Source organism: Syzygium oleosum, unplaced genomic scaffold (genome assembly GCF_021117445.2).
Source record: "Syzygium oleosum isolate NSW1041296 unplaced genomic scaffold, Sole_v2.1 Sole_v2.23, whole genome shotgun sequence".
Lineage (NCBI taxonomy): Eukaryota > Viridiplantae > Streptophyta > Magnoliopsida > Myrtales > Myrtaceae > Syzygium > Syzygium oleosum.
The window spans coordinates 4,477,797-4,502,496 of record NW_026607507.1 but is presented as its reverse complement, the minus strand read 5'-3'; the positions used below and the strand labels follow the sequence as shown (position 1 = coordinate 4,502,496).

The 24,700-nt window shown below is 41.8% G+C and overlaps 1 protein-coding gene and 1 pseudogene across 1 annotated transcript; both read left to right on the top strand.

The window, feature by feature from the left end:
- The first annotated feature begins 11,034 nt into the window (after positions 1 to 11,034).
- On the top strand, positions 11,035 to 13,821 carry LOC130140980 (G-type lectin S-receptor-like serine/threonine-protein kinase At2g19130; annotated as a pseudogene).
- Positions 13,822 to 20,134: 6,313 nt separating this feature from the next.
- Positions 20,135 to 23,002, top strand: LOC115665204 (uncharacterized). Its single transcript, XM_030587088.2, is given in 5 exon segments — positions 20,135 to 20,497; positions 20,650 to 20,858; positions 21,432 to 21,539; positions 22,086 to 22,383; positions 22,386 to 23,002. Coding segments are annotated over 5 exon segments (1,278 nt in total). The 5' UTR covers positions 20,135 to 20,205; the 3' UTR covers positions 22,757 to 23,002.
- The last annotated feature ends 1,698 nt before the right edge of the window (positions 23,003 to 24,700 follow it).

The following is a 24,700-nucleotide window of genomic DNA, read 5'->3' as shown; positions in this document are numbered from 1 at the left end:
TAACAATATTTTATATGCCTTAAATGTTATATCCTCTGAATAGACTTTTTTGTTCACATAAATATTTCTAACGCATATAGATATTTTTGTCATCATAAAAAAGGAGGAGAATGTTGAGAAAAATCCCTAATTAGTTTTGAAGAATGATAAAATAATCTTTTACTGACCAGAATTACACTTAAGTTATTTGATGCAGGTAAATGCTGAGTCATCAGACTTAGTCGATGAAAGAACTTTGTCATCAGACTCAAAATTACTCGTCAGACTTAATAAGTGTTATTTTTTACAAGTTTATGCAGGATAATCAAATTGATATCTCAAGATATTCTAATTGGCAATCACAAGATCGTTCCTTAAACACAAAGAACTACACTTATGGAAACCTTGATTTGATTGCATGGGCGATCAAATCACCTAGAGATAATGGTTCTTCTTCTAACGGCTATGTATTTTCTTTTGGGAAGTTTCTCCAACGGGTTGATTTGGGGATCAGTCATATGAAGACTGTCCAACGGATAGTTTGGACTTAGAGGAGTATAAAAGGAGTGCAAACGTCGTACAAGAAAGAATAACCGGAATCGAGAATTCCAAAGTTTGAATAGAGTTTCGATCTTACACACTTGTGATTACTGTATTCCACGTTGTGACTTTAGAAAGAAAATTACTTGAGTGAAGAGTGTACGTGATAGTGCAGTATATCATCTAAGAAGCACTGCTCTTGTAATCTTCTGGTGATTCAATAGTGAAACACAGCCAACAAGCTGCCAGTGTGGAGAGTGGACGTAAGCTTGATAAAGTCGAACCACTATAAAAATCTGTGTGTAGTATTTTCTATCCCTAAACTTTCATTTATTATTGCTGACATTATACTGCATACATATCTGTTAAACGAGTTCATCAAAACATCATCTTAGTCATCAGATGCAATCATCTGACGACAACTTATATATAAGTTTGTAATACGCATCTATCTGATATTGATCATATGAGTTGTTGATCTTGACTATATTTATTCCGCGCGTTTAAATCATACAATTTTATAAAATCACCTATTCACCCCCTCTAGGTGATAGCACTAGCCGTAACAGTTATAACAAGTCATTTTTTTTATTTCTTTCAATTTTCTGATTTTTCATAATTTTTAATTTTTTTCTTTCTTTTTTTTTTCCTAAAAAATCAAGCAAGGGTCGCTGACCACTGGACACCACCAGTCGTCAATCGTCACCAATCACCACCGGCCGTTGGTCATCGATCAACGCTTGCAGCAGGCAGGTCGACAATTGTCGGTCATCGTCGGTTGCCAGTCGATCGTCGATCGTCGCCGGACGGTTGTCGGTCACCAATGGCTACCGGTCATCGTTCATCGCCAGCCAGTCATCAGACGTAGAAGAAAAAAAATAAAGAAAAAGAAAAGGCAAGATAAAATATTAAAAAATCAATTTTTTTATAAAAATTTATAAGAATTTTTTTTAAATTTGGATTTAATATTGAAGTCTTTTAGTATTATGGATTGGGTATGGGTTGCTAGAATTGTATTGTATATAAATAGATCAAAACAGGTTAAATGGGTTAGATTATTTTCAACCCGACCCAAATCCTATCAGACTCACCCATTTGATAGGTAAAATGGGCGCAAGAGAAAGTATCAATCGCTCCAAGTCCAAGTAGAGGTTGATGTAGCTAGCAAGTATCACCTAAATGGGGGTGAATATGTGATTTGAGTGATTTTGAAGAATTTAAAGCGGAAACGATTTATAATCAGTAAAGTCTGAACAATGTTGAGATTCTAAATGTGTTAGTGTGCAGTGTAAACAATATAATGAGAGATTAGGGATAGAGAGAACTGCACTCTTTATCTCACACAATCACTCTTACAGAATGTCCTTCGAAATCTTAGTATTTAGCTCAGGAAAGACAAGTAATAGAATTGAAATGTGCACAGACTTTGGACTTGTTGATTCTCGATTTCGTTCGCTACCTTTTGCTCCGCAGTAATCTCCTTTTATACTCCTCCACTTCCAAACTAACCGTTGGACAATCTTCAGAGGATCATCTTCCAATCTTCACCTTGGACAGATTTGTATCAAATGGATTGAGAAGCCGTTGGTTGACAAAATCTGAATGCCGCTGAATTTGGTCGCCCATACAACCAGAATCTTGGTTTCCATAAGTAAAGTTTTATCCGTTGTGATATATACTTGCCATAATGTTTGATTTGTCAATCAATTATAGCCTTAGATTGAGTCAATCAAAACTTTCCTTTTGTGAAATCCACACCAGATCACTAGCCGTTATGTTTCGTTTTTAATAAATTCTGAGTCTAAAGGGTTTCTGGTTCTTGCTTTACAGTTAGAACTTAAGTCAGCGTAGGTCTTCAGTAAAGTCTGAACCTTCAAAATTAGAGTCTGAAGTTTTCTGATATCTTAAGATAAAGTCTGAGTGTCTATTTCAGTAGAATCTGAACTTTTTGTTCTAAAACTCGTAGAGTCTGAAATTTTCCTTCTGAGCCTCGTAAAGTCTGAGCGTCCAGAAAGTTAAGTTCTCTTGAAGTATTAAAGTTGCCACTTCCAGAATATATTTACTCGGATCAAAATACTTCAGAGTACATATCAGATTTACAATATTAACATAGATAGTTTTGTCAACTTCAAAATCTATTAGGAAATTTCCTCAACAGAGGTCTCTTCACGCCATCATCTGTGGCCAAGACACAGTCTATAAGGTTTTTCCGATAAAGACGTACGATCACGATGTTACATATATATGAACCGACACGGTAATCTAGGGCTTACCGTGGAACGAGGGCATTTTGTTGAGGATACTGACCTCAAGACTAGCTTAGACAAGAGTTGGGGATACTAAGAAAGTAGAGCATGCATCGTGAAAATAAATATCTTGTTGGTCCAGCTATCCAACGTAAGAATCACTTTGACACTTGGTTTTTTTCCTTTGTTGTTGACTAGAACCGGTGAAACTGTGTTCTTGCTACGTCCAGTCTGCCTATGTTCTAAGTCTTGCTTGATCACTCAAATGTACGATGTTGAGTCTGAGTGCTCGCTGCTCAGATTACTTGCATGTTATTTCACAAGTTGACGGGGACTTCTCCAAGTTGCACCAGTAGTGTCTTCTTCACTCTTGGATGTGCCATCCTGGTCCATTGGTTTTGGCATTAAAGCTTAAACACAACCAATCGTATGGTGCCAGCTTAAATGCTTCTATCTACGTACTCGATGAAAATGCACCAGTCTCGGTTGAAGTTTCCACATAATACTTTGCGCGTTTCTTGACCCCTTCTTCTTTGAGATCTCATACCTCGCCCTCACTCTGACCACAAACAGCTATATATACTGTCACACCCCGAAACCTACCAGGATGGGGGATGACACAACCGTCCTTCCACTCGAAGTACGCAGCCTCAAAGCACCCAAAAATCCCCACGACATTACTCTCGCTCTATCGGTTATCAACCAAAGAACCTGAAAAGATTGGGGAAAGAGGGGGGTGAGCCACCATAGCTCAGTGAATAGTACATCTCTTCTAAGTAGATCGAGCAATCACTATGCATGTGTACAAAGCAATACCAGAACTTCAAAAGCCAAACTCATGGTTTAAAATACATATAGAATCACATAAGAGTTGTTTCATTTCATCAAAGCTCTGTACAAGTCACAAATACACATTTAAATCCACCATCACAATTCAAACTATCAATGGTCAAGTCCATTGATCAATCTCTATAAAAACCACGTCAATGGTTCATTCCATTGACTAATCTCAAATCACATATCAATGGTCTATTCCATTGATGAATCTCATATCACATCACACGTCGATGGTCCATTCCATCGACCAATCTGTTGCTCAATATCTAACCATGGTCACGACACAAAGCCTTGTGACAAGGCTACCAAGATTCCCCCCTTGGTAAGGTCTCCACCTACAAAGTCGGTGGCTCGGCCCAGAAGAATATCCTAAACCCGGTATGCATACCCCAAAACCCCTCAATGGGTTCACAGTCATATTGAGCATCAAACAATCATCATCCAATATCAGAAATCCAATCCAGAATACATTTCACAAACCAAACAAATAACTTTCTCGCAACACAGCTCAACCTCCAGAAATACATTTCGGCATTTCTTGAATCAGTTCCGAAGTCATTTCATAAACTAGTTCGTAACGCGATACACATATGTATCCTTGCATAATACATTTCCAAAAACGATTCCCAAATCATTCTCAAATACTAAAAAGTAGTAAATGCTCGATCCCGATTTATGCAACAAACTGCTCTTTTAAGTTCAACATATATATTTATATCGAATCATAATTTCTTCGAGATATGATTTTTATAAAACCAAAGAAGAGATAGCACCACTCACCTGAAATCCCCAAAAATCAAATAACGACGCTCACTCGAACCGACGATCTCGTAATCCTAACAATTAAACGAGAATCGACGTCAAAATCAAGTAAAATACTACGATAACTATGAAACGGCTAAACAACGCTTAAACGCTAACAAGACAATTCAAAGGTGCCCACAAATCGCTTGTCCAAAGTGATTATCCAAACTGTCCGCTACGCGGAGCTTGAACGCGAAACTTGATCGCACCATAAATTCCTCCACTGAACCCCGTTTCAAGCGAGCTTATAATCAATAGAAAACCCATTCATAGCACTACAAGAACCCCAACTTGGCCGTCCCAAAATCGAGCCGAAAACCAATGAAAATCGGCCTAAAAGCCGCTGATCGCGCATTGTTCACATTGCGCGGCCAACTTCAAAAATTCATATTGGGCAAACCGTAAGTCGAAATCAAGATCCGTGAAATCCCACAGCTCCACGACACCCTAAAATACCAATTCTATATATATTCATAGCTCAACGACTCAAAAATCGGACTTCGCCGCTCAAATAACACATAATTCCGAAATATGAGCTCTAACCCGGAAAACTATTCCGATTGGATGAACGAGAGGCGCGAGCACTTACCGGATGTTGCGAATCGAAGTTGAATTGGGTTGATGAGGCATCCGTGGCAACTATGTGCGAAGCCCCTTTTCTTTCTCTTTCTCTTTCCCTTTCTTCCTCTTTTTTCCTCTTTCTTTCCTTTCCTTCTTTTTCTCTCTCCCGCAAGCTCTCGGTCCCTTTTTATAAAACTGAAGTCCACTGTAGCTTCTTTTTGACTTTTTGACTTTTTGACATTTTTTTTTAATCCAAATATTACATTCATCCCTCCTTAAAAGAAATTTCGTCCTCGAAATTTGGACTTACCTCCACCATTAAACAAATATGGATATTTGCGTTTTTCCTCTTCCTCGTACTCCCAAGTAGTCTCCCTATGCAATTTTGCCATTGGATCTTAATGTATATTCTCAATAAACTCCTCTGCTTCTTTAAGCTTACCGGGACATTCCAAAGGTCCACCACGCTTCCGCTGCGCCTCTAATAAATATCAGTTTTACTTTCTTTTCTATTTCAGGTTTTTCATCACCCCAGAATTATTCGATCACAAAAAGTAGCTCATAGTTCATTCACATGAGCATCAGAAAACAGAAACCGGTCTGACCATACTTGCAAAACCTTCGAGACTCGTGACGTGCAGTAAATGCAAATCTTCATACTATATTTCTTTTTCATGAGAGGGAAGTCTTTCTAGCATGTCTCAGAAAAAGAATTAGTTCTCTAAGACTCCGTATAGGCCATTCCTCTTTCTATCCAATGAATGAGTACCGTCGTCATCATCAATTGTCAACTGATAGAATTTCCATTTAGACCATACCCCAAATGAGCAGCATACAGAAGCTTACTGTCAAGATCAATTTCTTCGTCCGGAAAATCCATAGAATCGTACATCAATTCAGCCAAACTTCTCTTTCTCCTTATAATCAGCTATATCCTTCAAGTTGTGTTTGCGCCCAGCTTTTGGGGGCTTTCAAACCATCCCGCCGAGAGGAGACCATCGTGTATTCAGAAACCAGAGATCTAGATTATGTGTTATTGCCCACATGATTATCGCCATCGGAATTTAGAGCTTTAGCAACACTTTCCATCAAGCCTTCACAAAATTGTAGTTCATAAGGCTCATTATAACCTTTCTGTCTCTAGGTTCTTCCTCAGCATATCAATCTTCCCTTACATCGTTGTTAATCACTTGGGGGCCACAAAGATCAGTAGCAAGAGCTTTTAGTTCTTCAACTTTCTCCTTCCAAAGCTCTAGAAAATCAGAGAGAGGTTACTAAGAGAATTCAGTTCTTGATTATCTCAAAGTCTCTCTTCAAGAACACGCTTCTATTCTTTCGAATCTATAATCTTCTCCATCAAAGCTTGGATTTCAATTAGTCTATTGGAGTTATCTTCCTGCAAACGCTATTGAGTCATCTGCACATTAACCAATTTCTTGCGCACAATTTCATATAAGTCCCTAGCACCTCCTATTGTTGCTCCGCCTTGCCTAGATCCGATCTTTAAGAGGGTTTCATCTCTAGGAGTTCATGCTTATCTTTTTCCAGCATCATATATTGCTCGGTCATGATTCTGAGCTCCTGCTCGAAGGAGTCTTTACTTGGCCCGAGCTTGTTACACTTTAATCCGAGTCCTCCGAGAAAGGCTATTAGCATGGTGTTCTTAACTTGCGACTTTTGCTCTTCATCCTTGCTCCTTGTGAGCGATTTCTTTGATTGTCCTACTCTGTCCAAGATATGCTCTAAAGGCAATTTGTCAAGTTGGGAAAGCATTTGCTGTCTCTCGATCTCACCTTCACACCCTACTTCTGCATCAATTTGAAGAGCCCTAAACACTTGATAAAATGCCATCTTCAGTCTTCCAATTTCATCCGCCAGCATTTCCCCTTCTACCGGCTACTCGAGATTTTCACTCTCCAGATCATTGATCAACTTATTAGATAATTAGGAGGCTCCAACGTGATTCTCATATTCTGATTAGTGGAATAAATTCTTTGCTTCCAAATCTTGTACAAACTGATGCAAGATGAATATCTCAACTTGTGCATTTACATCGTTCTCCACTTCCTCCTCAAATCCCTTCCTCCTCATTCGAATTTCTTCTTGCAAAAAGCGTACATAGTTTTCCGAACCCGCGAAACGTGCCTCACTTGATGTACGTAAGTTGCACTTTCTTGTTTTGCCCTTACTTCGCTGTTTGTCCGAACATGCAAGGTCGAGACTAGCCTGCTCCACTTGGGAGAGAACACTTTATAGCACCCATTAAAGCCCTTGAGTTATTCTTGCAAAGACTTTGCATCTCTCTATAATCCCCTATTTCCACCGGACAATGCATCACGATGCCTTTCAAATTCTCTTCATCATTGAGTCTTCCTCTCCAACAGTTTCCACAACAAGAGATCCCTTCCTTTGACCTTGATTGCCACAATCCCTAGCTCTAGCTAAGGTTTCTTCCCGACCACCACTAATTTCATCTGCGATTAAGCCACTAAATTGATATCTGTTATTGAAAACAACTCCTGCATTCCTAGCATCATCCAGATAATACACGTAAAGCTTCTCACTTAAGAAACATGTCTCTGCATGGTTTACAAGAATATCCAACATTTGATTGACATGCCATTGCCAAGAATATTCCTCAGTCTTTGTGAGTCTCTAACCACAAGTCTAAGAAAGTCTTCAACCGTAAATATCCTCGTCTTATTTAGCATTTTATGGAAGGAGCCATCTTTTCCAATTTTCTCCAATCTCCAACGTCATCATGTAGTGAAGGTGGATAATGTTTCTTGTCCAATTCTCTCCTGCAATCCTTAACAGTGAAAGCCTCTATTTTTGCTCCATGTATGTATATGCCCTCTTAAAAGCCAGATGAGACCATCGAACCGTGTCTAAACTTCTTGCTAATCATCCAACTTGAGTTTTTTTTTTTCAGTAAAAGTCAGCTCTCCCAGCCTGCCTTCACCATCCTTCTATGTCACTTGCAGTTTCCAGTTAGAAGTGGCCTTTTCCCTTCACGTTCTTTCACTACATGACTGTCATATTCTTCCTGAGTCCAAGTATTGTTATCTTCATTGTTAAAATCTCTTTCGAGGACAACAACATCAAGCTTCATAGAGGACTCTGGACCTGATGGTGACAACACAACCTGGATATGCATTAATTAAGACGATATGGATAGCAACACGTTGCTCGCCTTCTACATTGCCTCTAGTACAGAGTGGGAGCGGCAACCCGGTGCTAAATTGTAGCTGCAAATTTCTTCCATCAGATCATTCTATGCGTTTAAGAGAAGACCTCACAATAAAATACTCTTACTTCAATGTATAGTGTCTTCCCATCAGAGATTGTAATAACACCCTCCTCGCCAACTTTTTCCGTGGCCTTTGCAATCAGTTCACCAATTTCCCTCTCACCATTAGTTGATATTGTTCCAAACCCATGCAATCTCCTCTGATGTTTGTGCCCTGCTTTCTAAATTTGTTACCACTACACCAACTGCTGGTGAGGCCATGTCTCAGGTCCATTGCATTCATCCAGCTACAATTGACTTGCATCCCTCAGTGAATATTGCTCGTATGAGGATTGTAGCGCATGTGGATCATTGGTTGCATTTGCAATCTATTTTACAAGACTAGGACCAATGTTTTTAATTTTTGTCCTTGAACTCAACACCCTTGTCACAGTAACACTGTCCTTTGTTACCTTGAGAGCATCAAAGCTTTGCTCAATCACCACATTACGACTCTTTGAAACCAAAGTGACCTTCATAGCATATTCAAGGTCTTCCACACTTTTAAACATCACGAAACACGCCTCGATCCCAAATTTGAAATCTTTGATAGTATAATTCCTTGTCCAACTTGCTCTGCTTCCTGCGAGTCAAGATTTAGATCATAATAGCCCTCTTTATTTCCTTGTCAAAACCACTCCTCAAAAACCTTAGGATACATTCCCAGTACCAAAGGCAACAACTCGCTTGCTTTTGTTATCTCTTACAAGGCAAAGCATGCTTCTCTAAATCAGAAACCATGACCACTTACGCCAAAAAAAAAAGATACAACCTAATACCTAACAAAAGATTCACATGCTATAAACTAAGACACAAGCTCACAACGTCCCATAAACTCTATATCCCAAAAATCATAACCTAAGCTCTGATACCACAAGATGTCACACCCCGAAACCTACCAGGATGGGAGATGACACGGCCGTCCTTCTACCCGAAGGGCGCAGCCTCAAACCACCCAAAAATCCCCACGACATCACTCTCGCTCTATCGGTTATCAACCAAAGAACCTGAAAAGATTGGGGAAAGAGGGGGGTGAGCAACCACAGCTCAATTAATAGTACATCTCTTCTAAGTAGATCGAACAATCACTATGCATGTGTACAAAGCAATACCAGAACTTCAAAAGCCAAACTCAAGGTTTAAAATACATATAGAATCACATAAGAGTTGTTTCATTTCATCAAAGCTCTGTACAAGTCACAAATACACATTTAAATCCACCATCACAATTCAAACTATCAATGGTCAAGTCCATTGGTCAAGTCCTTTGGTCAAGTCCATTGATCAATCTCTATAAAAACCACGTCAATGATTCATTCCATTGACCAATCTCAAATCACATATCAATGGTCTATTCCATTGATGAATCTCGTATCACATCACACGTCGATGGTCCATTCTATCGATCAATCTATTGCTCAATATCTAACCATGGTCACGATACAAAGCCTTGTGACAAGGCTACCAAGATTCCCCCCTTGGCAAGGTCTCCACCTACAAAACCGGTGGCTCGGCCCAGAAGGATATCCTAAACCCGGTATGCATACCCCAAAACCCCTCAATGGGTTCACAGTCATATTGAGCATCAAACAATCATCATCCAATATCAGAAATCCAATCCAGAATACATTTCACAAACCAAACAAATAACTTTCTCGCAATACAGCTCAACCTCCAGAAATACATTTCGGCATTTCTTGAATCATTTCCGAAGTCATTTCATAAACTAGTTCGTAACGCGATACACATATGTATCCTTGCATAATACATTTCCAAAAATGATTCCCAAATCATTCTCAAATACTAAAAAGTAGTAAATGCTCGATCCCGATTTATGCAACAAAATGCTCTTTTAAGTTCAACATATATATATTTATATCGAATCATAATTTCTTCGAGATATGGTTTTTATAAAACCAAAGAAGAGATAGCACCACTTACCTGAAATCTCCAAAAATCAAATAACGACGCTCACTCGAACCGACGATCTCGTAATCCTAACAATTAAACGAGAATCGACGTCAAAATCAAGTAAAATACTGCGATAACTACGAAACGGCTAAACGACGCTTAAACGCTAACAAGACAACTCAAAAGTGCCCACAAATCGCTTGTCTAAAGTGATTATCCAAACTGTCCGCAACGCGGAGCTTGAACGCGAAACTTGATCGCACCATAAATTCCTCCACCGAACCCCGTTTCAAGCGAGCTTATAATCAATAGAAAGCCCATTCATAGCACTACAAGAACCCCAACTTGGTCGTCCCAAAATCGAGCCGAAAACTGACGAAAATCGGCCTAAAAGCCGCTGATCGCGCACTGTTCACCTTGCGCGGCCAACTTCAAAAATTCATATTGGGCAAAACCGTAAGTCTAAATCAAGATCCGTAAAATCCCACAGTTCCACGACACCCTAAACTACCAATTCTATATATATTCATAGCTCAACGACTCAAAAATCGGACGTCGCCGCTCAAATAACACATAATTCCGAAATATGAGCTCTAACCCGGAAAACTATTCCGATTGGACGAACGAGAGGCGCGAGCACTTACCGGACACTGCAAATCGAAGTTGAATTGGGTTGATGAGGCGTCCGTGGCGACTATATGCAAAGCCCCTCTTCTTTCTCTTTCTCTTTCCCTTTCTTCCTCTTTTTTCCTCTTCCTTTCCTTTCCTTTTTTTTCTCTCTCCTGCAAGCTCTCGGTCCCTTTTTATAAAACTGAAATCCACTGTAGCTTCTTTTTTACTTTTTTTTTTTGATCCAAATATTACATGTACTGCCCCCTGGGCATTGTGTTTCTAAACCTGTCCGCTCGAACCTTGTATCGTCCAGCCATGGATAGAAGAAACAGTAGTCCATGGTCGTTCACGCTCCCAAGTTTCTTGCTTTGCTTATCTCTCTGCACCACTCACCTCTGTCTTGGCTCCGACACCATCTCCGCCAACCAGTCCCTCTCTGGCAACCAAACCTTAATCTCCTCCAGCGGCAACTTCAAGCTCGGCTTCTTCACACCGGGGAACTCCCTGTGCTCCTACATAGGCATCTGGTACAACAAAGTCAGCGTGCCAACCGTCGTCTGGGTTGCGAACCGAGACAACCATGTCACCGACAGGTACTCCACTGAGCTGAAGATCTCGGGTGGCAATCTTGTGATTGTCAACAACTCCCAAGTCGCCGTTTGGTCCACGATTCTGAGTGCTTCTTCATCTGGGTCGAGCTCCATGGTAGCGGTTCTTGGGGACGATGGTAACTTCACTCTCAAAGACGCGCCAAATTCTTCCATGACTCTGTGGCAGAGCTTTGATCACCCGACGCACACGTGGCTTCCCGGTGCGAAATTAGGGATCGACAAGCGCAAAAACACGAGTCAGCTCTTGACATCATGGAAGAATGCCGAGGATCCTTCGACAGGTTTGTTCTCGCTCCTGCTCGATCCATCCAGTCAGTACTACATATGGTGGAATAGGTCTGAGGAGTACTGGACCAGTGGGGTGTGGGACAATCAGACGAAAATTTTCTCTTTGGTCCCTGAAATGAGATTGAACTATATTTACAATTTCAAATATGTGGACAATGAGAACGAGAGCTACTTCACCTATTCAGTGTACACCACTTTTAACACCATATCAAGGTTTGTGACGGACCTTTCTGGGCAGATCAAGCAGGAGTCCTGGTTGCCTTCCCAGAAGTGGAGCTTGTTCTGGTCTATGCCCCGGCAACAATGCAAGGTGTATAGACTTTGCAGAGGTTACGGCGTTTGCAACGAGCACAGCGAAGATACCTGCAGCTGCTTGCCGGGGTTTAGCATAAGCTCTCTGAGGGACTGTAATCTGAGCGATTGGTCTGGCGGTTGCAAGAGGAATTTGGACTTGAACTGTGCGGCAAATGCTTCGAATGCGGAGAAAGACCGTTTCTGGCCAATGTCTAACATGAAATTGCCTGAAGATCCTCAATCTTTAGATGTCGGGAGTGATAAGGAATGCTGAGCTGCTTGTTTGAGCAATTGCTCTTGCACGGCTTATGCTTTCGAGGATAATGACTGCTCAATTTGGATTGGGGATCTCTTCAATACACAACAGCCCACACAAGGTGATACCACTGCAAGAAGCTTCTATCTCTGGCTTGCTGCCTCAAACGTTGAGGATCCAAGCAAGAAGAGCAATGTAACTGCGATAGTTGCAGGGTCTGTTAGTGCCGTGGTAGCAATATTAGCCATTGTCTTGTTTGGCATTTGGAGATGGAGGAGAAGGGCAACTGTGACAACAAAGACAGTGGAGGGTTCACTGATAGCCTTTGCATACCGGGACTTGCGATTAGCAACAAAGAATTTCTCAGAGAAGTTGGGTGGGGGCGGGTTCGGTTCAGTTTTCAAAGGAACATTACCTGATTCAAGTCACATAGCAGTCAAGAAGCTTGAGAGCATAAGCCAAGGAGAGAAGCAACTCCGGACAGATGTAAGCACAATCGGCACCATCCAGCATGTGAATCTTGTCAGGCTTCGTGGGTTCTGCTCTGAAGGCAATAAAAAGCTGTTGGTCTATGATTTCATGCCAAATGGCTCCTTAGACTATCATCTCTTTCATACCAAGCACTTGAAGACCTTGGATTGGACAACAGGGTACCAAATTGCTTTGGGAACGGCTCGAGGTCTGCCTTATCTCCATGAGAAGTGTAGAGACTGCATCATACATTGTGACATTAAGCCAGAGAACATCCTTCTAGATTCTGAATTCTGTCCAAAAGTGGCAGATTTTGGCCTAGCAAAGCTTGTTGGTCGAGACTTCAGCAGGGTGTTGACAACCATGAGAGGCACAAGAGGGTATATTGTGCCGGAGTGGATCTCCGGAGTGGCCATAACAGCAAAAGCTGATGTTTATAGCTATGGAATGATGCTTTTTAAATTTGTATCGGGACGGAGAAACTCAGAGGTATCGGAAAATGGGGCCATCAAGTTCTTCCCAACATGGGCTGCTAGTAAGATAGCTAAAGGAGGTGACCTGATGGATATTTTGGACCCAAATTTGGAGACAAATGCCAATATTGAAGAGCTAACTAGGATTTGCAGAGTCGCTTGTTGGTGTGTCCAAGATGAGGAAACTCACAGGCCATCAATGGGGCAGGTTGTTCAAATACTCGAGGGGGTGTTGGATGTGAACCTGCCCCAGATACCGAGAGCCCTTCAACTGTTTCTTGATAATCAGGAGCATGTAGTTTTCTTCACTGAGTCGTCATCGTCTAACCAGAGTTCCCAGAAGAAGAGTGATACCTCAACTGCTTCCTTGCATAACCAAAATAGTTCATCTTCAACAAAGTCCAAGTCTTGAGGAATATAAGATAAATGCTTAGTACAAAGAGTGGTTCAGTTAGATAGTGCATTTTCTCTTCTGCTTTTTCTGTAGTCAAGAAAGAATCTCAGCATTTGGAGATTGCCTTTCTTGGGGCTTTTTCCCCTAGCTATTTTTGTCACACATAGATACAAGCAAGCTTGGATTTAGTGCCAGGCCAAACCAGTTGTAAAGACCCTTCATTCTATATAATGATCTGTTCGCTGCTTTTTGAGATCCAAGATGATATTGGTAAAATTAGCATCGAAAACTGTCATCTCGACTCTCCTATAATTTTGGCACTGTTATCTCAAATCTGCCCTCAATGCATGCAAAGCAGGCTACAAGGCTTGGCATTTCTCAGTATAAACTCCTCTTGCTACTTGCTTCTTTTTTATAACTGAGTCATAGTACGAAAACTGCCCTTAAAACTACGACTTGCTAGGACCGGGATTTATCTCATGATAATTTCCAGCCAATGTATGTGTTGCTAGCAGATCCTTTTTATTGGAGCTGTAGGATGTTAATGCCCACCCCGTTTTTTGCATGGCATTTATATCTTTTCTAAAGCTGAAATTCTGGAGATTGCCTCATCGCTCTATGTTTCGAATATGAGTAATGCTAGAGTTTACTCAGACCTTTTAGCAAAACTGATTTGTAAAGTGATGGATGAGACTTCTGTTGGGTGCTTGCATTAACCCCCTAATATTTGTGGTATTGCTTACAAGTTTTGTAAAACCAAATTCAGTTTTCAATGTTACGCGTTAAAAAACTCCACTATTTGTTTTGGTAGGAAATTGATGAAAGATTTTGGTGAAACCACTGTCAACTGTTCTATTTGGTGGGAAGCTGTTAGAACAGTTGACAGTGGTCCCACCAAAATCTTTCATGGTATCAGAGTAGGAGGTCCTGAGTTCGAATCTTCCAAGCCCCTATTTGCCTCCCCAATTAAATATTTCCACACTTAGTACTGGCAAAAAGACCAGACTAAGCGTGAGGGGCAATGTTGAAATATTTAAATAATAAACCACGCCTTCATCTAACAGTTTAAACTTTTAGAACAGTTGACAGTGGTCCCACCAAAATCTTTCAATTGATTGGGTTCTCATTTCAATCAAGTGGATCCAAACAATATTTTCCATTGCAACGTAGACTAAATACAATTTAAGTCCGCTTCAATGTATCTTAAAGGAGCCTGTTTTTGAAGGCCTAGCTTTGATTTTCAGTTTATAATCTATTCATACAAAGGCTAATCCAGTTTAGCCTTTGCAGTACCATAATCCCCTCACTTTTTCCAAGCTTTCTCTCGTTTGTTGTCCCTTTTTCCCATTACCACTTTTCCTTTTTCTATCTCACAATTCATTAAACACTTTTGATCTGACGTAATATTTCACTTTTCTTACTGCACTTATTTTCTCAGTACTATCGGATTGTTGTTGATCCTTCTCAGGTGCGAGAGGTGCCGTTATAAAGTCCAACTTGCTTCAGCAATCAAAAAAGTACTTGGTTGTGCCTATTGCAAAGTCAGCACTCTCTGTAATCATTTAAAAGATCAAGCTTTTCATCACCGTGATGTAAACTTCGGATTTAATAACCATTGATCTATCTACTTTTGCTCAAAACATCCCTTTAATTTTTCTTTAATTCGGAACCGTTCTTGCACTTTTTAGAAAGTGCCATCGGTCGTCCCTTTGTCGGTCCGACGATGGAATTTGTTGTGTGGCATCAACACTGTCAGCTATTTTTTAACGTGGATTGTTCCTTTGTTTTTGGCTGATGTGGATCTCTTTTTCTTTTTTCAAATGAAGACTTTCTCTCTCTCTTCCTTCCTCCTTTAGGTTCTTCCTCTTCTTCAAATGTTACCATATAAAAATCCCGCAAAATCTAATGCCCATTAACAATACAAAAATTATTACACGTACCCCACTCCCAACTATCAATTGAGTGGCTATGGCTGCGAGCTTCGTGGCTCAAAACTCAAGCAAACATGGTCGCTGCAAGCTCGAAGCTCATGTGGCAATACCGTGAGCTCAAAGATCAAGTGTCAATGGCTCAAGCTTTGTGGCTGGAATAGATCTCACAGCATTGGCCATCCGAGAGCTTGAGCTTGAATGGCTATGGTCGCCGCTAGCTTAGAGTTGGAGCTCGCGGTTATGGCGGCCATAGTGGAACTATCTCTCAATTGTGCTTTTTATTTATTTATTAATGTAGCACCTATTTGATGTTATGCAATTATGCGACCAGAATATAGCACGACACGTGTTCCAGCATCCATGTCAGTAAAATTGACTGACAAGAGAAATAGTATAACGGAAGGATTAATGGTCACACTTTCTAAGTGGAAGAGAAATGCTTTAAAAAGAAAGGTAGAGGGAGATTTTGATTTTTGGGCAAAATATAAGGACGACCAGTGACTCCTGAAAAGAAAGTTGCATATGTACGGGAATTGATAAAACAGTGAAAGATTATAATGGACGCAACGCCAAGTACCAATTGTTCCAAGTCCAAGCAGAGAGTTCTCTTCGCGCCATCATCTGTGGCCTGGAACACAGTCTATCAGGTTTTTCCGATAAAGACATACGATTGTTCCAAGTCCAAGCAGAGAGTTCTCTTCGCGCCATCATCTGTGGCCTGGAACACAGTCTATCAGGTTTTTCCGATAAAGACATACGACCATGATGTTACATATATATGGAGTGGGGGACTACACCAACACGGTAATCCAGAGCTTAGTCCCTTGACGAACAGGTCGGTTCAGCATCCGTGGAACGAGGGCATTATGTTGAAGATACTGACCACAAGACTAGCTTAGACAAGAGTAAGGACGCTAAGAAAATAGGACCATGCGTCATGAAAATCATATCTTGTTGGCCCAGCTTTCCAACGTATGAATTACTGACGCTTGGTTTCCTTCCTTTGTTGTTGAGTAGAACTGGTAAAACTGTGTTCTTGCTTTACCGATGTCCAGTCTGCCTATGTTTTAGTCTTGCTTGATCACTCAAATGCACGATGCTGAGTTTGAATGCTCAGACTCATTTCATGTTGTTTCAATGGTTGACAGGGACATCTCCAAGTCGCGCCTGTAGCGTCTTCTTCACTCTTGGATATGCCCGTCCTTGTCCACTGGTTTCGACATTCAGGCTTAAACACGACCACATGTATGATGCCAGCTTAAACGCTTCTATCTATGTACTCGATGAAAATGCACAGGTCTCGGTTGAAGTTTCCACATAATACTTTGCGCGTTTCTTGACCCTTCTTCTTTGAGATCTCTTACCTCACCCTCACTCTGAGCACAAACAGCTATATATACTTCCTCCTGTGCATTATGTTTCTAAACCTGTCCACTCGAACCTTGTATCGTCCAGCCATGGATAGCAAAAACAGTAGTCCATGGTCGTTCACACTCCCCAGTTTCTTGCTTTGCTTATCTCTCTGCACCCACCTCTGTCTTGGCACAGACAAGCTTGACGCAAATCAGTCTCTATCTGGTAATCAAACCTTAATCTCCTTGGGTGGCAACTTTGCGCTTGGCTTCTTCACACCAGGCAAGTCGTCTTACTCTTACATAGGCATCTGGGACAACAAAGTCCGCGAGACGACCATCATCTGGTTTGCCAACAGAGACAACCCTGTCACTGACACATACTCTATTGAACTCGATGTCACGCTCCGAACCCTACAGGCTCGCAACATCCCACCAATGGTCCTTCGAATGCAATGTCCCAGGACTCGTCGCCGACCCAAACAACTTACCAACGAAAGAACGCAAGCGGAAGCAACCTTGAATACCCCAACCAACAACCAAACAAGGGATAGTAAAGGGAACACAATGATGCTCAAAGAGCAAAGCCATTGATATAAACATAGAGTTAATCACAGGAGTTACAATATACAAGCCTTATTAAAGGCTACGTCTACGGACCACGCACAAGCAAAAATGATCGGGTGATCGGTTAGCTTAACTTCTCTACCAAAAGAGAGCGCTCCAAAAAGACGGGGTGACTAAGCCTATCATCAATCCTCATGGTACCCTGGAGGCGTCCCCGAGTCAATCAACGAGTGAATCAAGTCAGAGTCAGAGTCCTCTGGGCTGGTGTCAGGATCGATGACGGCCCCATCGGGAGGATCTATCTCCATAGGATCCCACTCCCCTACCCCATCATCAGGGGGAACATCAAATCCTCGGAGTGGACCATGCAACTCATCCCCATCTCGATAAAACCACGCCAAAAAGGTGTGCGGCCTCCAAAACACAAACCCTTCGTCCACCCACAAAGTCGTGGCATGCCTAATGTAAACCCTATCCTCTCCTACCAGGTACTTCGTCAAGTGATGGTTTATATCCATCTGTACCCCAAAACGTTGCGGAGGACCATTCATGGTCGGGGATCTGAAATAGTTAGAATACAATAATGTGATAAAATCTCAATAAGTAAACTCCCTAAATCTCGCTTAGGCTAACGCATACCTCCAGACAATCCTAAACATGCAATTCTAGCATTCAACATGCCATGAACAATCACTGGCGTCCTTATCTCGCCTTGGCACATATGCAACCCTGCACATTAGAAATCATTATAGCATGGCAAGCTGTTCCTCGAGCACATACGAGACCACTACGGCATAATCTTTTCATGACATAGTTGATAACCCAAACATACTCAACATTTCGTTCAAGCATAGCATTCCCCAATGCATATCACATTTGTAGTTGTCCAAATTATTAACGACCTCTCGGACCACACTGAACCCCAACCGGTCTTCCCAAATGCTGATTCGTAAAAGACTCCGTAGTATGATTTTTGCGCTCGTTTTTTGCCATTCAGTATGTTGCGTCAATGTTGCCCTTCAAACCGGTCAATGGGGAGGAGGGGCCATCTAAAGTTAATGGTTCCGTGAAAATGTTTGCGAACTGTGAGGACTGTGAGACATGGCGAATCACAATAGTACCGAGAGCAACTTGACCTGAACAAATAAAAGATTCCAATGTGATTTGTTTGAGCGTGAAAAACTATCCTCTCTCCCCCCGCACCCCGCCCCCCCGGGGGTTGTTTTGGTGGCTAGAACTAAGTGTTGTCATTTGCGTTATTCCTGTATTTGATTCCGTTCCATCATCCTCTACTATTTTGTTAGCGTAACATGGACCTAAACGGTGATCTATATTCTCATGGCAGGGTCACTACTCTGGCATGGAGAATTTCCCGACAAGGGTGGTCTGATACGATTCCTCTCTTGGTCCTAGGGGCTGAAGTTGCTAATATCACAAGGTATGCTTATAGTGGTTTTGGGTCTGGGACTTGGGGACGAAATGACAGATATTGAGACCCCAATGTGGCACGAGAAAAGGAAAGTTTTTAGCTTCTTGTTTTTTCGTCTATGTTTGTTAACACCTATTTTTTAAGTTGCTCAAAATTAATTATCCAAAAATTTAGGGGTTAATGTCCTTAGTTCCTAAAAACAATTTTTTTTCATTTAATTGCATGGCATGTAGACATTAGGTTCATTTTTGCATTATTAGAATATATTTTCTTTTTTTTACAAAAAAATTAATTAAAAAAATGTTAAAATTTTAAATAAAAAAATCGGATTGGGCCGGGTCGGGGTCTGGTCGACCCGGCCCTCTCCTTTCTTCCCCCCCCGCGGGCCTAACCTGCTCCCTTTTCTCCTCCTTTCAGCACAAGCTGGGCCTAGCCCGGCCCACTCCTTCTCTCCCCCAACCCGGCCACTCTTCCTCTCTCCTCCTTCCTCCCCTATTTGCCACGATTGGCCGTCGCCTGGGACGATGCGGAGAAGCCGCTCCACCGCGCAAAATTGACCACCAAAATCAATGGAGCAAGGGGGCAGAGACAAGTGACCGGCGGGCACTATATAAGCTGGCAAAGAGGAGTGAGTGGGGGCCGGCCAAAAACAGAGCAAAAAAGAGACCGAGAGATTTTGAGAGAAATTGAGAGTAAAAGTGAGAGTTGTGGTTGTTTGTAGGTTCAGAGAAGCCAGCCTGAAGTGAGAAGAGGGCCGGACTTTCTTTCAAAAAAGGATCAGCAGGTAGGAGGGCCAGTTGGGGTGCCACTCTCGCTTCTTGTTCTCCTCCGCCACCCCCCCACCACTTTGGCTTTGTCCTGATTTCGAGGGAATGCAGGGTTTAGCTTGCTTAGGGAAAAAAAACCCAAAAGATGGGAAGAAAATTATATTAGAAAAGGTATAAACCCGTGACCCGACCCAAAGCCGACTCGTCCCACCCGTTTGACGGGTCTAATCAATAATCACGATGTGCTAACATGCTATCTTTCACTCGCTTCCAAAGACGCCGGTGAGGGGGCAACTCGTTAATGAAATGTTCCTTTCTTGTCTCGGTTATTTTTCGATCGATAGTAAAGCGGGCAAACTTAGAGAGCGGTTCAAAAACGGACTTTCGTAAATTAAGACACGCATTCGATCACAAAGAAAGGACTGCACCAGTCAGGCCCAACCTAACTCCAAAGCGGGCTTCACATCGAAGCACAAGAAGCCCAAAAAGCACCATCCTTTCAATCCAAATTTCCCCGCCAAAACCACACACTCTCTCTCTCTCTCTCTCTCTCTCTCTCTCTCTCTCTCTCTGCTTGGGCGTTGGTTGATGCCATGGAGAGAGGTCTGATCTCGGTGGATCGGTGGGCGGAAGGGAGCCAAGCCTACTTCCTGACCCACCTCCACGCCGACCACACCCGGGGCCTCACCCCGGCCTGGTCCAGGGGCCCCCTCTTCTGCTCCCGCCTCTCCGCCAAGCTCCTCCCCTCCAAATTCCCCGGCTTCGACCTCTCCCTCCTCCGCGTCCTCGACGTCGGCGCCTGGCACTCCCTCTCCCTCCTCTCCCCTTCCTCCGCCTCCGACACCCTCGTCCGCGTCATGCCCCTCGACGCTCACCACTGCCCCGGTAACCGCGCCGTGCTCGTCGCTCCTCCCCTGCTTGCTTTAATTCCCGAATGGGGTCGTCCAGGCCGCGATTGAATTGTTGTGTTGATTGCTGGATTGCCTTTTGAAGAAGGGTTTTTGGCTGTTTTGGTTGATGGGTTCGTTTTCGGGTAGGTGCGGTCATGTACTTGTTTAGCGGCGACTTTGGGAGCTTGCTTTATACCGGAGATTTCCGCTGGGAGACGACGAGCGAGAAGGCAAACAGGTCGCGGGACATGCTCGTTAAGGCCCTTAATGGAAGCAGAGTGAACGCACTGTATCTGGATAATACCTATTGCAATCCTTCCTATTCTTTTCCTTGTCGTAGAGATGCTGCTCAGCAGGTGCTCTGGTTTTGTTCTATGTACTGATTTCCATATCTTTCGCTTGTTTCTTGCAAAGAGTAGCTGCCCTGTTTCTTTCCAGCCTGTACATGTCGTTGCTTGGTTAACATGGTTTTCATCACTGCCCCATCCTTAGTTTGTGAAGCTTTTTGAAGTATCAATTTCTGGAATCTCTTGTGTAGAAATCAACTGATTATTAAGAGAACGGTCATGGTTTGTCAACCTTTATTCAGATACTGGCTATAGTTGAGCTTCTGCACATGATATATGATCCTTTCGGGTTCTTAGTGGATAGTGATTGTTTGTTTAGGAGAGAAAGGTCATTGAAGTGCATGAGCTTTTTAAACAGCTTGTGTCTATCTGCTGTTTCAAGCCCTTCCACAGAATAATTTCAAGTCATAAGAAATTCCGCCTCAGTGCTCATTTCCATAAGAAATGCCTAAGATGTATTTTTCCTATAAACCCCATGTGTGTGAGGTTCTCTGATATTGTGTTGAGAGGTCGTGACATTATTTATTCATACTTTTAGAATAGTTTTCTCATAGCTTTGACTTTGTTAAAACCTGGTTGCAGGTTGTAGATATCATCGCTTCTCATCCTAAGCACCATGTCATCATTGGGATCGACACATTGGGCAAAGAAGATCTTCTGGTTCACATTACCCGGGTGCTCAAAATAAAGGTATGTCAAAGATGCTCTCTTGTAAGCACACCGTTGTAAAATAACTTGATTTTACTTTGGCGATCCATCAGATTGAATAAATAATACTGACCATCAAATTCGTTTCACTTTATTGATTCAAAATGCATTAAGTGAACTGATTCACATGATCTGCACATGGTTGAGTATTGAGTCCATAAAAGATGATTTACCAGTGCATTACGCATTTTGAATGCTTTTTGGGTACAATATGGCATTAACTTGCTTCATCTGCTACCTATAATTTTAGTTCCAGTATCTAATCAAACTTGAGACCATGTTGCAGAGAAAAACACGGTAAGCATATTTCTTAACATGTCTGGCCTGACATTCTAGGAACATTTATTCATTCCTCTTCTGTTGAATAGTTAATTGTCATAATAGAGAAAACATATATGACTTATCTTCGATCGAATTGTTATAACAGATATCAGGCATATTAATTTACTGTTATACGAGGAAGAAAATTGCTGCATCATTCTTTGACGTGCTTTGCTTACTCCGGTATTTTGATTTTTTTACTTAAAGATTTGGGTGTGGCCAGAACGGTTGCAAACGATGCATATGCTTGGTTTTGATGAAATATTCACAACTAAAACTTCTCTCGCCAGAGTCCGAGCTGTTCCTCGCTATAGCTTTACCTTGAATACTTTAAAGGGATTAAATAAGATGCATCCGACCATAGGAATCATGCCTTCTGGTCTTCCGTGGGCCTCAAAGCCACTGGATAGAAATGAGAATTTCTTTGATTCCCTAGCAAGGTCATACTACAATAAGAAAGCACATGAGGTTGCTTCTGTGGAAGAAAGGTTGCATCCAGAAATTTATCTGTTCCATATTCCAATCACTCTTGTTATATGGAGCTTCATGAATTTGTACAACTTGTCCAACCTATTAACATGAGGGGCATTGTTTCATCATCATCTTGCTACATTGATCCCTCATACTATTTTGGCCACTGCGACGGAGTGTACCAAACATTCCAGAGAGTACAGCATAAAGGCAAAGAAAGTGGGAAGGAACATGTAAGGGTTGTTCGGGCAGAAGCCTCAGTCGAAGTCAATGATTTGATTGATTCTACAAGAAAAGGACGAAAATGTGGTACTGTTGGAGTTTCTGGTGTTTATATGAGTAGAGCGAGTGCATTGAGACAAAGACAGCGTGGTGCAAAAATTATGGAGGATATCTATGCTGATTGATCTTGTGGCACTTTCTGTGAGCATGCTTATTTAGTGGTTCCTGCTTCAGCAAGTCGGACTCGAAAATTCACTTGTGAAGTTACTTATCCAAATCTGTATTGTAGTCAAAAGTGATCCTTCTAGCTTGGATCATTCTCAGTGCCATTAAGATCAAAATGGCTCAGGATTGCTGATCAAATGATGTAACTATTGCAACCCTTAAATGTTCATTCACATTCATGGAAGAGATCATTCACCTTGTCTGAATCCCTCATTTGGAAGCCGCATCCCAGTCGCAACTGACTGCCACTTGGGTCGCTATGCAGTTCTCCATCTTTGCATCTTTCATTTCTCACATGCTAAGAACAGGTACCTTCTGCTTGGTTCTTGAGACTTTTTCCAGAGTTTTTTTAACTCTAGTAAAGCTTTCAAAGATGAAAATGTGGCTAGAATTTTTTATGCTCTCAAATGCTTCTAGATGTTCATCTTTATGTGGTCCATCAAAAGTTTCGAGATTTTGAAGGCTCATTCAATGTACAAAAACCGGAGATATAGAAAAAGAGAAGTGCACTTTAAAATCACTACAGCAGTTTGTTCTCTATCAATTGTTTCATGAACTGCAATTAGCCAGTGGGAACAGGGTCGTCATTAGCGATTTTGTAAGCTAGGTTTGAAGCCTTTGAGTTATCGCGTGAAAGCAGTTTCTATTGGGTTTACCTAGGGGAGATGAAGGTAATAGAAGGAAATGGTCATGTTAAGGCAAATGGAGTAGGCGTCATAGTCAATGTTGTTGGTCCAACTCTCCAACATCCTAAAGACCGGACACTTGGGTTTTCTTCCTTCAGTGTTTGACTAAAACTGGTCGAGAGTATCTTCCTTGTTTTACCAATGACCAGTCCGCCTATGTTCTAGTCGTGCTTGATCTTGAGTTTTGGTTGAATTGAGGAAAAAATTCATTGGTGAGACCGAGCAAAGTGCACTTTAAAATCACTACAGCAGTTTGTTCTCTATCAAATGTTTCATGACCTGCAATTAGCCAGTGAGAGTAGGGTCGTCCTTAGCGATTTTTGTAAGACGGGATTGAAGCCTTTGAGCTATTGCGTGAAAGCAGTTTCTATTGGGTTTGAAGGTAATAGATGGAATTGGTCATGTTAAGGCAAATGGAGCAGCGTCATAGTCAATGTTGTTGGCCCAACTCTCCAACATCCTAGTGACTGACACTTGGTTTTTCTTCCTTCTCTGTTTGACTAAAACTGGTCAAAAGTATCTTCCTTGTTTTACCAATGGCCAGTCTGCCTATGTTTCTAGTCGTGTTCGATCTTGAGTTTTGGTTGACCTGAGTAAACAAATTCATTGGTGAGACCTTAGCAAAGCAAAGTCCCCATGATCATGACACTGTGTTGTGACGGCTTTTTGACGTTGTAGTCACGGAGATAGCTAATCTGGCACCTTAACTAAGCCTGCCTATTTTGGGACAAAAGGCTTGGTACTTTGTACCACCCAACCGATTCTTTCAATTTCTCTTTTCAAGGTGCAGATTTTAAGAATGTGCAAGTTCAGCATATGTTCTGTTAATGGGGTCATGCAGTTTATAAATTGCGCAATCACGCGCTCGTGTCTCTCCTTCTCTAATTTTTAGCAAATCAAACTGGTCGTGTCGATCGTTACAATTAGAAATATTGTTCGTATTGGTTAGATCTTCTCACGGCGACATCCATATTAGTGTGCAGATTGGTTAAATTTTATCCACATCATATACTAGTGGTGTCACGATAGCTGAATTTGGTTTGATTTGACATAAGAGGAATTTGTTTAACATAATGGAACTTCATTAGACGATTAAAAAACACTTGAAAGCATAGAGACAAAAGGCAGGAGTTTTCATTTTCATAAAAGAGGACCGGTGCGAGTCCTAGTAATTACATGATTAGCGGCATTAATGAATTCTATCTGTCACCGAGCCAA